The sequence below is a fragment of the Typopeltis vanoorti genome, chromosome 2 (assembly GCF_054136105.1).
Source record: "Typopeltis vanoorti isolate ZY-2024b chromosome 2, IOZ_Tvanoo_1.0, whole genome shotgun sequence".
NCBI classification, from domain to species: domain Eukaryota; kingdom Metazoa; phylum Arthropoda; class Arachnida; order Uropygi; family Thelyphonidae; genus Typopeltis; species Typopeltis vanoorti.
The window spans coordinates 161,767,021-161,783,498 of NC_143550.1; the positions used below are offsets into that span (position 1 = coordinate 161,767,021).

At 38.0% G+C, this 16,478-nt stretch overlaps 1 protein-coding gene across 8 annotated transcripts in view; it reads right to left on the reverse strand.

Moving 5' to 3' along the window:
- The window catches only part of LOC150109587 (tensin-1-like), a 540,448-nt gene that overhangs the window by 24,409 nt on the left and 499,561 nt on the right, over nt 1–16,478 (reverse strand). For all 8 annotated transcript variants that reach the window (XM_090413690.1, XM_090413698.1, XM_090413682.1 and 5 more), the window contains 3 exons: nt 9,815–9,907; nt 3,328–3,405; nt 3,030–3,110 (listed from right to left, as the gene is read on the reverse strand). In XM_090413690.1, the coding sequence (XP_090269816.1) occupies nt 3,030–3,110; nt 3,328–3,405; nt 9,815–9,907 (252 nt within the window). The remainder of the gene's footprint in view (nt 1–3,029; nt 3,111–3,327; nt 3,406–9,814; nt 9,908–16,478) is intronic.

Genomic DNA, 16,478 nt, shown 5'->3' on the forward strand with positions numbered 1-16,478 from the left:
GCAACTCTTCTTAATATTTACCTAAATTAAATAATAATAAAATGGAATAAAAATTTCCATCAAGTTATGAAACTTTCTCCTACTGTGAACTTAAACACTCTTCTTTTTACTGATGACCAAATAATAATTACAAATTCTGAAGATAACCTACAGAAAGATATTTTAAATTTAAATGAGACAGCCAAAGATTAAGGAATGATAATATCAATAAAAAAAAATCAAAAATGATAATATTATCATTTTTGATTTTTATCAAAAATATTAGTGCGTGGGAAATTATGAAAGAATATTTGTTAGCAGCAATGGTAAGTTGTATACCATGAGTGAACAAGAGGACACAATTTGGAGTAAAGTGGATGACAAACAATATTAAACAGGAATTGCATGTGAAAAAGAGGCCGTGGAATAGATATGAGGAGACAGGTGAAGAGAACATGCATGAAGAGTATAAGACACAGGTGAAGAGAACATGCATGAAGAGTATAAGACACAGGTGAAGAGAAGATGCATGAAGAGTATAAGACACAGGCCAGAAGAGTGACTAGTATGGTAAGGAAGACAAAACTGGAATATGAGAGGAGATTAGCCCTAAGATCCAAAGAAAATCCTAGGGAATTTTTTAGATATGTGGCCAGTATGAGGAGAAATGACTGTGGAAGAATGATATTGTGGAATAAAAATGGGAATAGAGTGATTGATGCAGAGGACATAGTGCATTTGTTCAATGAACACTTTATTGGAGTATTTCATCCTTGAGGAGTCAGTTTTAATGCTAGAGGGATTGGGCAGGTTTGAGGTTTAGAGGTACAGGAGTAGAGTGTGTTTCAAATACTGAGTACTCTGGATGTCAGTAAAGCTGTGGGACTGGATGGTATTTCACCACGAGTTTTGAGAGAATGTGCTCAAGAACTGACATCTCCGTAGACCTGGCTTTTTCAATGAAAGTCTGGCTACTGAAAGGTGCCCAGGGAATGGAAGGAAGGTAAGATACTGCCATTGCATAAGGGTGGTAGCAGACTGGAGGTGTCTAATTATAGGCCAGTTTGTGTGTCATCAGTAGTTAGTAAGATCTTGGAGAAAGTAGTGAAGGGCCATATACAGCATTGGGCAGATGAGGGTAATGTTATCTGTGAGAGTCAACATGGATTTGTGAAGGGGCGCTCTAGTTTTAGCAATATGCCAGCCTTTTATGATAAAGTTACAAGAGCATTAGATGAAGGAAAGGCATATACTGCCATTTTCTTAGACTTAGCGAAGGCATTTGACAGGGTGCCACATGATAATCTGATATTTAAGTTGCAGCACATGGGTCTGGATGTCAGATTGATCAAATGGATTCAGGATTGGCTATCCGATAGGTATCAGAGAGTTGTGTATGGTGGGGAAGTTTCAAGGAAGCAGAGTTTTACAAGGGGTTCCACAGGGCTCAGTACTGGGACCTATATTGTTTAACATTTATATCAATGACATTGTCAGTGGATTGCAAGAGGATATTCAGTTGTTTGTAGATGATGCGAAGCTGGGAAGGATTATTAGTAATAGTGCATGTGCAGCATCCCTGCAAGAGGATTTGAATAAGCTAGATACATGGGCAAATGAATGGGGGGTCTCAGTTTAATGCAGCAAAATGTAAGGTCTTGAGGTTTGGGAAACATCAATGGGATGCTGCATACTCTATGGGAGGAGTTATATTGGAGGAAGTAGGGGAGACAAGAGATCTGGGGGTTGATGATTGATAGAAACCTGAAGTTTAGGGGACATATTGCAAAGGTGGTGAAGGTAACACAGAGGATTGCTGCAATTATGAGAACACTGACCTGCAGAAATAAGAGGGTTATCATTCCATTGTATAAGTCTCTGATCAGACTACACTTGGACTATTGTTCTCAGATTTGGTCCCCAGGATTTGAAGGGGATAAATTAACTGTGGAAAGGATACAAAGACGGATAACAAAGATGGTTTCAGGACTGTACAAGCATAGTTATGAGGATCGGCTGAGGGAATGTGGACTGCAGAGTTTGGTGGATAGAAGAAGGAGAGGTGATAAAATTGAGACTTTTAAACTGTTGAGAGGTGGTTACAGGGTTGACACTGGGGAGTTCTTTCGCTTGGTTGAATAGCAGGAAGGAGTGATGACAAGAGGCCATCCCTGGAAGTTACAAAAGGAAACTGTGAGCAAGAGGGTGAGGAGTGGTTTCTTTGCAAGGAGGGTGGCTGAACCATGGAATGTACTGCCTGATGGAGTGGTGAGAGCGAGAACGGTCAATGAGTTCAAGGAGTGGTATGATGGACTTTGTGTTTCTTAGGGGGGGGGGAGACCTCCCCTCGATGAGTCTTGAAACTCTTTGTGTTTCTTCGGAAGGACCTCCCACGATGAGTCTTTTGACTCCATGGAGGCCTGAATAATAATAATAATAATAAAAATAAAAATGTTGAAAGAATGAAAACAGAAGGATTACCAAAACAAGCCTTAAATTTCAAACCATTAGGAAAAAGAAAACTAGGACGTCCTCTTAAGAGATTCAGTGACTTCTAAGGCTGGAAGAGGCCACTCTAGGCCTAAAATCCTTGACAGGCATGATGATGATGATGATAAAAAATAAGAAGAAATAATTGAAAACTTATATCTAAAAGCTAAACTTAAAAAAATAGTGATATTATTAAAGAGTGATGCAGGACTCAGCTACATAATGAGGGTATGAAGCATCTGTGGCAAGTATCTAACTTGCCCCCCCCCAACCCCAAAATGACAAAAATGTTATACATTTTTCACTTCAAACCTAGTTGAAGCTTTGGCAGATGCCTCTTTCGCCATGCCCTTGTTACAGCACTGGCAGGACTACTCCTGCATCACTATTGCTTATTATGAAAATTCTTCATGAAATAAATAAAATTAAAATGCATTTTGTAATTGCAAAAATTTGTAAACAGGAAATCATATATAGAAGGATGTTTGCACTATTATACTAGGACAAATACAAGATGATGAAACTCAGTAAATTAGAACAAAAACAAATATCTTGCATACCTGCCCCTTGACTTAGGAGATGATTAGGAGTAATGTTCTCAATTTGGCATGAGTCTGTATTATCAGTGCTTCCTGCTGGATCTGTGAACATAATATTAATAAAGAAATCAGGGAGATCCATTATGTAAACTATATCTATCATACCTCACCTTGAACCGTTCTATAGGACATACATTATCCCCTCTAGCGATTAATATGTTTAAGCATATCTGACTAAAAATATTGAAATGGTAGTGCACATTTCTTATTATGCATATGTATTTTATAATTTAAGGAATAACATGCAAATGAAACTTACCAGACTCAGGTAGAAGAAGTTTACAGGGCAAAGCTAGATTTGTTATGGAGTGTTGATATACAAGGGCTGAAAGACTTCCTGTAATAACAATAAAAAGAATAATAATAATAATGTACTCTTTCGGGTTTTTTAATTTTTATTTAGAATTACGATCATATTATAAAATATTATAGAATACACAAAAAAAATCTCATATTCAAGTGATGAAACTAAAGAAATTATGTTACAAAATTCCAGGTAGGAACATAATTTCTATGTTAATATTTCATCACCCACCAGATCTCTTGTCTCGCCTACTTCCTCCAATCGAGTGTGCAGCCTCCCATCTATATGTATATAGATTTATTTACTTCATTTCTTCTGTGTTATTATTCTTAAGGCTGATATAACTTTTCTAGTTTGCTTCACATTTCACAATCCAAACTGGTCTTTATCTGATCTGATAAAACTCAATTTCGGATCCATGTTTCACTATACATTTAGCATAACCTCTGAAGAATGATCAAGTAAGTTAGTTTTTTTGATAATTTTTATAGCCTGTTGCATTCTCTTTCTTGAGTATCAATCATTATCATCAGACTACTCTACAAATCATTTACTTCATTCTCCTCTTGCTAAAACTGAATCACCTTGAACAATGCCTCCATTGTTGAATCCCAGTTTTTTTATTTCTGCTCTCATATGTTCATAGAATTTTCCAGTTAGGTAATTCATTAATTGCTATTTTTAATTTTTTTAAACAATTTCACTATTTATATTTATTCCATTATATAAGTCTTTATACAGTAGGGAGCAAAAAAAAAAAAAAAACTGAATTTTGACACCTCTTCAGTACATGCACTATGAGATTGCTGTTCAACTGCATGTACATTAACAGAAGAGTACATGTAGAGTCTATGCTATTACATTAGCTGTATCAATAGTGTTGACGCTGGAAGAAAAGACATTTATTGTTGAGCATTATTTTGGATCATACAGATTTGATACAGAAAATGGTCCAAGCCTATGACATAATTCTGAACAGTTTGTACATTATTTCCATAAGCATGCCCTAAGCAATGGTGTCATCAATGGCTTAATCGAGAGGTTCTGATGTACCAGGAGTGTTCTGCCACAATGCAAATGGCATCCAGGGAGACTACAAACTGTTATCACAAATGAGAATCATTGGTGTGTGTGTGTGTGTGTGTGTGTGTGCTGAAGCAAGTGTTATAGTCTCTGAAACGCAATCAACACTGAACAGAGGTAAAACAGGAGATCGAGGCAGTCGCTACAGAGAATCCTTAAGGAGCTTGGTGCCTTTTTTGTACGTCATTCAGGTGGGTTCAGTGTTTAACAGCAAACAGATTACTCTGCATGGTGAGAATACCATGCACACATGCTGACCAATGTCTATGAAGGTCTGTCCTTCCTCCATAATGTCTGGTTCTAAGACAAAGCACATTTCCATCTAAGTGGTTATGTAAACAACAAACCTACAGGTTTCTTGGTTTCTCAAGACCTGAATTGTCCAAGCGAAACCTCTTCACAGTGAGACGGTCACTGCATGGTGTGCAGTTTTTGGCCATGGCATAATTGGGCCATACTTCATTGAAGAGGATGGTGTAACTGTCACCTTGAATAGTGCATGCTACATTGAGAATGTGTTGGTTCCGTTCAGCCAGGATTTGTATAAAATGTGTCATGCAAAAAACATTCTATTTTGTGCATAGTGTTTCACGTGATTGCATCAGGTGTTTCTAGAGCCTATTTATCAGAACACTTCCCTGGAAAGCTCATTTCGAAGTTCACAGAATTTCCGCACCCTTCACATTCTCCTGATCTCACATCACTTGAAGCCTTCAAACTCTGATGAACTAAGGGATAAAATTTCACAATATGTCCAGCAGATGTCCTGACCCTTGTTCTCCAAGATGACAGAGAACCTTCCCATGTGCTACAAAATCTGTCTTGAAAGGCAAGTGCCCATTTTGAGTAATCTACCATTGTTATGAGAGTTCTCGTAAGCTCTCAGGTCAACTTATGAAACTTTCATACTTTCTATAAACATTCAGCTTTGAAATAATGTTGGATCTAGTATCCACTTTGCCTATGTAATTTCACATTGCTGAGATGAAGCCTTATGGCTCTTTCATTTAGTAATAAACTTTACTTAATTCCTCATACACATTCTGCTTGCTTACCATTCATCTCTTGTTCACCTATTCTATACTCAGGATGTTGCATTCGCAAGGATGAAATACCTTGATAATTGCTCACTGAATATGTTATTATATATTATTAGCATCGGCACTTTGATGGAGTCAAGGGACTCATTGTGGAAGGTCCATACTTTCTCATGCAAAAAGATCATTGAACCATGCCTTAAACCCATTCACAGATTCCACACATATCACACTTGCAAGCAATACATTCCGTTCACTAATCACTTTCCTGCTCACATCCTCATTATACATCTTCCATGGACAGCCTCTTGTTCTTTCCTTCTCACCCACTATTCTATGAAAAATCTACTCCACATTCATATGGTAACAGCCCATCACCAAATTATATGTCTCAATATCCCTGAAAATATCCCGAACATGTCTCAATTGCATATCCCCTCACCTTCTATTCACAAATCTCTTCAAGTTGCATTTCCTGTATCTTTTCCTGAATATGACATTCCATAGACCTGACACCAACTTAGTGAATTGTTTATGGACCCTTCTCCTCTTGAACACTAAGCAAACTAAATCTTGTTCACTTTGGAGACTTGCTGCAGATATAGGTACAAGTCTGGCACAAAAATATCTCTCAGATTTTCAAAAGTCAACAGGAGTACTCTGGACACTGCAGGAGATGCAATGCTTTATTCAGAGTGTGATACTACATAAGGATTATTGTTTCTCTCACTTTATTTCAAACTAGCTGTTCTTACTATATTAGTTATTAGGTACCTTAGAATGGTTTCAGATGTCTTACTTTTCCAAGTGAATAATAATGCTACTCTCCAACCATATATTTGAATCACATTGTGTTATGGATGCTTGTGTTCTTTAAGTAGTAGAAAATAATAATAATAATAATTATTATTATTATTAACATCTGATCTCTATGGAATCAATAGACTGATTCAGGAGGTCCATATTTTCTCATGCTAAAAGATCATTAAACTGTGCCTTAAACCCATTCATAGTTTCTTCACACATCACATCTCAGGAATGCATTCCACTCACCAATCAAGAACCTGCTTCTAACTCCTCTGCTCACACTCTCATTATACATCTCCCAGGGATGGTCTCTTGTCTCCCTCACCAACTTATATGTCTCAATCATATCCCCTCTCCTTCTATTTACAAGTCTGCAAATTGCATTCCCTGAATCTCTTCTTGAATCTTCTTAAATCTTTTCTGGACCCTCTCTGATACATCCTTATCTTCTTGAAACCAGACTAAATCTGTGCACAACAGTCCATATGTAGACTGATCAAAACTTTTACACAAAGAAATAATAACCTCTTTGCATCTGCATGTCAATGTTGTCCTCATTATTGCTATAATGCATTGTGATGTTCTTACAATTTTAGAAATGTGACCTATAAAATTCATCATTCATGAATTTTAGAGGTCACATTGTCAAGGCTATGGAATGTCAGATTCAAGAAGAGATTCAGGGAATGCAACTTGCAGACTTGTAAAGAGAAGGCGAGGGGATACAATTGAGACATATAAGTTGGTGAGGGATTGTTACTAGTTTAATGTGGAGGAGATACTTCTGCTTCCTTCAGAATTTCCCCATTAATTGTATACTGTGTATCTAAACCTTGCCTACCAAATTTCAGGATCGTGACTTTGCAACATTAAACTGATAGTTCCACTCATTTACCCACTCACATAGTCTAATTGAGATCATCCTGGAAGGCTGCTAAATCTTCTCTGCAACTCATAGTTCATCCCAACTTTGCATCATCACAAAATGCTGCATATCTGCAGTTAAGCCAGTCCCAATGTCATTAACATACAAGGTAAGTGAAAATGGTCCCCAAAACATCGCAGTGGCATTCCACTAGACATCTTCTCTTGGGATAATACTCCTCCATACACAACCTGCATTCCATACCTATGGCTGATACCTATCTGACAGCCAATCAGCTACCCAACTGACTAGTCTGTTATCTAATCCCATCTGCTTCAATTTAGCTAACAGCTTATCATGTGGCAGTCTATCAGAGGCCTTTGAAAAATTCAAGTACACCATTCACATGCATCTCCTTTATCCAGTGAATTAGTCACCGTGTTATCATACGTATGCAGATTACTAAATCATGACCTCTCCAACCAATGCTGACCATCATAAAGAATATGATAATACAATTATTATTAACTCATGTCTGAATCATAGTCATTAACCTCTCTAACAAATTAACAACTGCCTTGGTCCAAGATGCATGTTAAACAGGTGTGCCAAATGTGCTTTTAATTCCTAAAGAATTCCTCCAAGACATGTGCAATGATTTGTCAAGTCCTACTGCCTTATTATCATCAAGTTTACTTAATTCTTCATATATCTCCTGCTCGTTTACCATCAGTCCACCCTTTGCAGGTGTTACCAATTTACTATTTTCATCCATTAATATCATCCTGCCAGAATATATATCATCATCATCATCATCATCAAATTCCTGCCATGTACCCTCAAGGGGTGTACAGGATATGACAGTACTACATGAAAAAATTACATCATTACTAACTTCCTATCTACAATTTTCCTCCAAAGCAACAGTCTCTCCAGATGATTCATACAAAACCTATTTAAATGCAATTCATCTCTTATACAATTCCATTCATCCATCAAATGCATTCTGCACATTAAAAAGCTTCACCCCTTTCTCCTCATATAGCTGTAGCACCATTCATCTCAACTCTAGCACCATTCATCTCAACTCTAGCACCATTCATCTAGCTCAACTTATCATTGTCATACCAGGGCAACACACCAAATACCCTTCTTACCACACTGTTGTCTTTCAATTGACCTCAATAATCTCCTGATATCCCCAGGAGATTTTTTTCCTATAACACCACTAACTCTCTCTCATACATTTAGTTCTCATATTTGAGGCATTGATCATTCTGTTTGTCCTCCATACTGTAAAACAGACCTTGTGCACTTTCTCATCCACCAAATCTTTAATAACAGAATTTCCATACAGCCACACTTGAGCAATTCATACCTGTTTTTCTTCTTTCATTTTATTCTTTGGCATTCATTCATTATCATCACCAAACATCTAATCTTCATTTCATGTGCCTCATTTCATTTCTTATCTTAATCATCTCATTCTTCAACTCTTGATTCCAGCAATCGTGCTCTCTTTTGAATTGGCAATCATGTTCACTTTTATTTCCATAATCAGTCTCACTTTTACTCTTTCAGTCATTCTTGTTTTGCACAATCATACTCGCTTTTGTTCCTACAGTCTCTTCTATATTCATAATCCTATTCTCTCACTCACCCTTCTAGTTGATACCATTCTCAACCTTACACTCCTTTAATCCTTTGTCTAATTTAACCCACTCCTCATTCTAGACTGTGATTTAACACCTCGCAGTCCATCAAAATATCATACTTTCTGCAGATTCATACCATCTCACTTCGCTTATTCAATCTCTCCACAGATACATACTTCACACATATACATACTATACTCACAACAACAAACCATCTTTGAAAAATCTATACCACCAGTCATTTTGATTTCATGTTTGTGCATTAAGTAATTCTTGTTCTCACCACCATTTTGCCTTTGTTCACCATAATCTGCAATACAACCAAATATGCCAGAACCTCAACAAACACTATGCATCGTCTTAACTACAGTATCACTAATAAATAAAATTCCCTAGAAATAAATTAAATTTCATCAGTTCTACTGGTCATCTTCCTCAGATACCATCACTTCAGATACACATCATTGTCAAAAGTATAAAATATTCAAATGCTCAGTTAAAATAGTCACTGAATATCAAAATAAATTAATATTATTTAAAACTTCAATGAAATTTTTTTTTTCACATTTGACATCCGTAGATGCCATATGGTCACTCCCGTACCTCACCGGGTTTTGGGAGCCTTCTGCTAGAAATGGTAGAGTCGCAGATGCCCTTTCCATGCAGAGTTAGTAGGACAATCATAAGCATCCATGCTCATGGCAGGATTTGAACCTGTAGCCTCTTGGCTGGAGAGTGGATACACCAACCACTCAGCCAACCAGGCTGACATGAAAAATTCAGATTTGAAAAAAAATAATAATAATTAAATATGAATTTTAATTATTTTGAAAAATGCTTGCATTTTGTCTGATATTTAGTTCTTATTCCAATAAAAATATTTTGATTATTCAGAGACATTCACATATCTATTAATAACCAGAAAACAGCTCAGAGGCTTTCTTAATTCTCTGATTGTATAAGAGCTAAGAGAGCTTTTATATTGGATTTCTTACCAAATATAGGTTCATTAGAGCATCCCTTCAGTCGAACACCTTTTGCTGTAGGTTCTATTAAGAAATGCCTTACCAGTTCACTAGAAATATCACCTATTTTTTTTTTTTTTAAAAAAAGTATTAAAGGATATTAAATGTCAGAAAATATATAACACCAAAATTTAAAATAATACTATTACAATAAACTTTAAAAAAAAAAAAGGTATTATTTCTGGGAAAATTCCCGTGTTACCTCTAAAATAAACTATTATTTTAATGGCTAATATAGTCTGCTTTTGTTTAGGAGTGCCCCTTTTTTTACAATGTCATTGGCTCTTTACTCAGATCTTAGGGCATTACTGAAGTGTTATAAAGCTAATATATGAAGAATAATATAGGAGGAAAAAATGGACATACCTTTTTTTGGATGTTGTTTTCTGTCTCCTTATTCCAGTGATATGCATTCATCTGCTGTTAAGCTGTTAAAGAAAGGGGGGGTTGGGAAAGTGGGAGTAAAAGTAATGTGGGGGAATTATATGAAAAAAACCTGGGTTTATTTTATATATTTAAGAAACACAGCAGCACAACCAACACAGGTGTCAGTTCTTGAGCCAATAGTATAGATGGGCAAGATCAGAATGGTAGACAGATGATGGAGTATGAGACTTCTGTAGTTGGCAAGGTGAGGGATTGCATGATGGAGTACAAACCTGCCATGGAGAGATGCTGTTATATTTGGTGAAGGCAATGTTGTCAACATTCATGCCAACAGCTTGCGTAATCTCTTGAACACACATAAAAAGGTCCTATGGTAGTTTGACGTGTGTGATTTTGAGCTTTCCAATGCAGAGAAAAGAGACCATGCAAAAAAAGCTACTCCCACCCCCCACACACACACTTTGCTCACACACAATTTATACAGTTTCCAGGGATGGCCTCTTATTTTCCTTCTGTCTCCAGATGTTATATGAAAAATCTCATCCATGCTAATCTGGTAATTATCTCTTACCACCTTATACATCTCAATCATGTTCCTCCCACTTCCTTCTATCCATTAGGCTATGTAATTTGCATTCTCTCAATCTGTCCTCATATTCCACCTTCCAGAGACTGGAAACCAACTTAGTCATTTGTCTCTGGCCCCTCTCCAACATCTCATCATTCTTTTGAAAACCTGGCAACCAAACCTGTGCACAGTAATCCATATGTGGCCTGATCAAATTCTTGTACCATGGAATCAAAACATCCTTACTTTTACACGTGTTCTCCACATCATTCCCATAATCCACTGTATTGTCCTCATAATTTTAGCAAAATGTCCATGAAATTTCAAGCCCCTTGAAACAACAACCCCCAAATCCTTCATCTCCTCTACCTGTGTTTTAGAGAAAAATATCCCCACCAATCCTATACTCTGCATCCCATCTTTGCTTTCCAAATTTTAAAACCTTACACTTTGCTACATTAAACTGATACCCCACACACTCACCCATTTGGACAGTCTATGTTAAAGATACCAAAAATTTTATAAACTTGGTTTATATCCTATTTTCCCAAGTAAGCAAACAAGAGAGTGAGCTAAGTTTGCATCTGAAGTATTTTCAGGTCTGAGGCAACTCGTGGTAAAGGTAGACTAAGCTGTGATCCATCTCAGGGTCTGGCTCCCACTGAAGAGACCTCAATAAAGGTTGAAACTGGTCTGAGTAGTGGCCCTTCCCTTAATGCATAGCATCATACATGTCCACAAGGAAATGTGCTTTGCATTATGGGAGATACTAAGGCAAGTGGTCAGATAGTCCACCTTTACCACGAGTTGCCTCAGATCTGAAAATACTTTAGGTGCAAACTTAGCTTACTTGCTTGTTTGCTTACTTGGGAAAATAGGATTAAAACCAAGTTTATAAAATTTCTTGGTATCTTTAATGTATAGTATACCAAAGGTAAAAAACTTTCTATATTTAGACAGTCTATTTATGTTCTCTTGCCCAGCTACATCTACTCTACCCCTCATGACTCCCTGCAACTTTGCATCATCTGCAAACAACTGTATATATCACCATTTAAGCCTTTTCCAATGTCATTTACATACAAATTAAACAACAATGGCCACAAAACATATACTGGGGCATGCCACTATTGACTTTCCTCTTCTGGGATATCACTCCCCCCATACACAACCTACTGATACGTATCAGACAGCCAATCTCCAATCCAATAATCTACTATCCAACCCCATCTGTTCCAATTTAACTACTAGTTTGTCATGTGGCAACCTATTGAAAGTCTTTGCAAAATCTAAATATACTACTGTATATGCATCTCCCTTGTCCAATATATTCATCACCTTATTATAATAAGTAAGCAGATTGCTAAAACATGATCTTCCTTTAGCAAACCCATGCTATCCATTAAAGAGAATTCTATTGCTGTCCACCCAGTTCTGAATCCTTGTGCTCTCTAGCTTTTCCGATACCTTCACCACAACTGCAGACAAGCACATTGGCCTATAATTCGAAGTCTTAGTCTTATCATCTCCTTTATGAAGCAGAACAATTTTGCCATCTTTCCATTCCTTTAGAACCTGGACTAATCTAAGACCTATGTTAAAAATGTTGTTCATTCCCTGGAACATTCCCTCAAGACCTGCAGCAACATACCATCAAAAAACTCCCTAGGATTTCTTTTAGCATCATTTGTTAAATGCTGCTCATACTGCACTTTTGCTACCCTTACTAAGTGCTTGCTCTTTGTTCTCCTCATGTAACTGATTATTTCCACTCATTTCGTGCTGCCTCCACAATGCCTTTTTTGTCCAGATTGTACACTGCACATCTTCAATCATCCATTTTACACCTACCTAATTTAATCTCCCAACCTTTGGAATACACTCAGTCATTGCCTCTGCCAGATAATTCTTGAGTAGAGATCAAGCTGCAATGATTTCCTTCCCATTCAATTTCTCATTCCATGATATCGTTGCAAGTGCCTTCTGAGTTTACCATAATCACCTGCCTTATAGTTCCACATATAACTCTTTCTCACAAAGTCTTGATATGGCTCCCCACCACCCAATGATCACTTCATGGTCACTTTCACCAAGTGGAGGATGATATGACACTTCGTTTAAAACAATATCTTTCAATGAGATGATCAAATCCAAGACCCTCGATCCATATGTAGCCTCTGTTATGTACTGCTTAAGGTAGTTATCCTTTAAAAACTCTAGAAATTCATTCTCTTAGGTTCCTGATGCTGTCTCTTCATTCCAGTCTATATTACCACAATTGAAATTGCCCATAATGATCACCTTTATCTTATTAGCCAGACCAATTTGTCTAAACATTTCCTTCTCACTGCTTTCCACATTACCAGGTCTATAGCAACACTCTACTAAACATTTGATCCTGTCCACCTCTACTTCACACTATACCACTTCAAAATAACCATCAGTATTTACTCCTTGCATCTCTACCCTAAATGGGCACAACTCCTCTGCCATCATCAATAAGCTCCTCCTCCTCCTGCCATTTTTTGCTTTGTCTATCTTTCACAAAAGACTACATATCTCTCCATCTCTATTCCTGTGAGAATGTCATTCTTGTTCAACTATGTCTCACTTATACCAAGAATATTTGGGTGAATGAACTCTATCAACACTACAATTTCATTCCCCTTGTTTTAAATACTTCTGGCATTTGTAAACACACACACTAGCTCATTTCTGTTTCAATAACAAGTCCTGTTAATCCCACTTCATGAACATGACTTCTCTACACTGTTCACCGTTGATTCCTGTTTATTATCATTGATATCACATCCCTCCCCAGACCTAAATGTCACCCCCACACCCTTGATTGCCTTAATCCTTTCTTTCATACTCACACATATACTCCTGAAATCATCGTCGACACTTTTCATGCAGTGTCTTCCTGTCCATCCTGACCTCCCCAAGGGAAACTGGGGAGGTCAGGATGGACAGGAAGACACTGCATGAAAAGTGTCGACGATGATTTCAGGAGTATATGTGTGAGTATGAAAGAAAGGATTAAGGCAATCAAGGGTGTGGGGGTGACATTTAGGTCTGGGGAGGGATGTGATATCAATGATAATAAACAGGAATCAACAGTGAACAATGTAGAGAAGTCATGTCCATGAAGGGAAACTGGGGAGGTCAGGATGGACAGGAAGACACTGCATGAAAAGTGTCGACGATGATTTCAGGAGTATATGTGTGAGTATGAAAGAAAGGATTAAGGCAATCAAGGGTGTGGGGGTGACATTTAGGTCTGGGGAGGGATGTGATATCAATGATAATAAACAGGAATCAACAGTGAACAATGTAGAGAAGTCATGTCCATGAAGGGAAACTGGGGAGGTCAGGATGGACAGGAAGACACTGCATGAAAAGTGTCGACGATGATTTCAGGAGTATATGTGTGAGTATGAAAGAAAGGATTAAGGCAATCAAGGGTGTGGGGGTGACATTTAGGTCTGGGGAGGGATGTGATATCAATGATAATAAACAGGAATCAACAGTGAACAATGTAGAGAAGTCATGTCCATGAAGGGAAACTGGGGAGGACAGGATGGACAGGATCTTATATCTTGCATTTCTTCACTCAACATCACTCACCTCTCCATTCACAAACTTGCCTACCATACTCTCCTGCTCTTCCACAATACTTCTTGCTTCCTCAGGTCTTACATTCACTTCTGTCATTCTCTCTTGCAGCAACAGTTTCTCCAACTGACTCACACTAAATTCATTCAAATGTAGTCCATCTCGTTTATACAGCTCTATCTTCCCCTCAAACTCATCCTACACATTCACAAATGAACTCCTTTCTCTTCACACAACTCTGCTAGCAACACATTATTATTATTATTATTATTACCCAAGACCCCATGGAATCAGAGACTCATCTAAGAGGTCCTTTAATCATACACACAGCTCATCAAACGTGCTTTAAACACACTCAAATTCTCTGCAGACACCACACTCTAGGCAAAGCATTCCAATCATTCACAACTCAGCATGAAAAAACCTGCTTCTCACTTCCCTACTCACATCCTCTTTATATCGTTTCCAGGGATTAGCTCTGGTTCTCCCCTGATCTCCCACTATTTTCTGTAGAACCTCTCCAGCATTGATCCTATAACAACTCCTTAATAACTTATAGGTCTATCATATCTCCCCTCTTCCTCCTGTCCACCAGACTCTTCAAGTTGTCTTCTCAATCTTTCCTCATACTCAACATTCCATAGGTTAGGAACTACCTTAGTCAGTCGCCTCTGGCCTCTTTCCAATATCTCTTCATTCTTCTGAAAACCAGGTGACCAACACAATGGCACAAGAATCTCCCTACTTCTACAAGTCAGTGTCCTCCGCTTCATTCCCAGAAGCCTTTGTGTTGTCTTCACAATTTTGGCTATGTGTCCCCTAAATTTCAGATCCTTATTCACTATTACTCCCAGATCTCTTATTTCCTCCACCTCCGACAATATATCCTCACCTAACATAAATTCTGCATCCCATTTTTCTTTTCCAAATTTTAAAACCTTACATTTTGCAACATTGAACTCACATCCCCATTCCCATGCCCAATCACTCAATTTATTCAAGTCTTCTTGTAAGGCCACAATATCTTCTCTACTCTTCATGGTTCGTCCCAACTTTGCATCATCTGCAAACAACTGAATATCTCCATCCAAATCTTCACCAATATCATTAATATACAAGTTAAACAGCAATGGCCCTAAAACAGACCCCTGAGGCACACCCCTAGTAACTTTCCTTTTCCTAGTATCGCTCCCGCATACACAACTTGTTGATACCTATCAGATAGCCAGTCTCCAATCCAGTGCTCCAATCTAATATTATTATTATTATTATTTCGGGCGACTCCAGGGAGTCCTTAGACTCATCAAGGGAGGCCCTAAACATCATGTCCACACAACTATATGACATTCTCACAGTATCTATCATACCTTGCCTTGAACTCACTCACCATCATAACACCCACAACAGACTCTGGCAGCTTATTCCACTCATGTACCACTAAAAGTAAAGAACCCAGCTCTACCACCCCTGCTAACCACAATCTTGCCCAGCTTCCATAGGTATCCCCCTAGTTCTCCCACCACCAGTCCTGATCTCAAAAATATCCTCTGAATTAATCCTATAGAATCCCTTTAGCAATTTGAATGTCTCAATCATATCTCCCCTTTTCCGCCTATCAACTAGTTTCTGCAACCCAAAATCTTCAACCTGTTCTCATATGGTTCATTCCATAGACCTGCTATCATCTTAGTCACTTGCCTCTGGATCCTCTCCACCTCCTCCCCATCAAGAAGGAACCAAGGTGACCAAATCTGGGCACAGTAGTCGAGATGAGGTCTTATCAAGGCTTGGTACAGAGGTACAATAACTTGCTTGTCTCTGCTCGTCAAGGTATTTTTCAACACCCAAGTGAGTTGATGAGCTGATTTAGCTACTTTTGCAATGTGCCCCCTAAACTTCATCTCCCTATCCACCACTCCCAAGTCCCTGGCCTCATCAATCTCCTGGAGTACAGTTCCACCAATGTGGTATACTGCTGCTAATCTTTTCACCCCAAAATGCATAACCTTACATTTTGTCACATTAACTGACATCCATTCTCCTTAGCCTAGAACTCCAATCTAT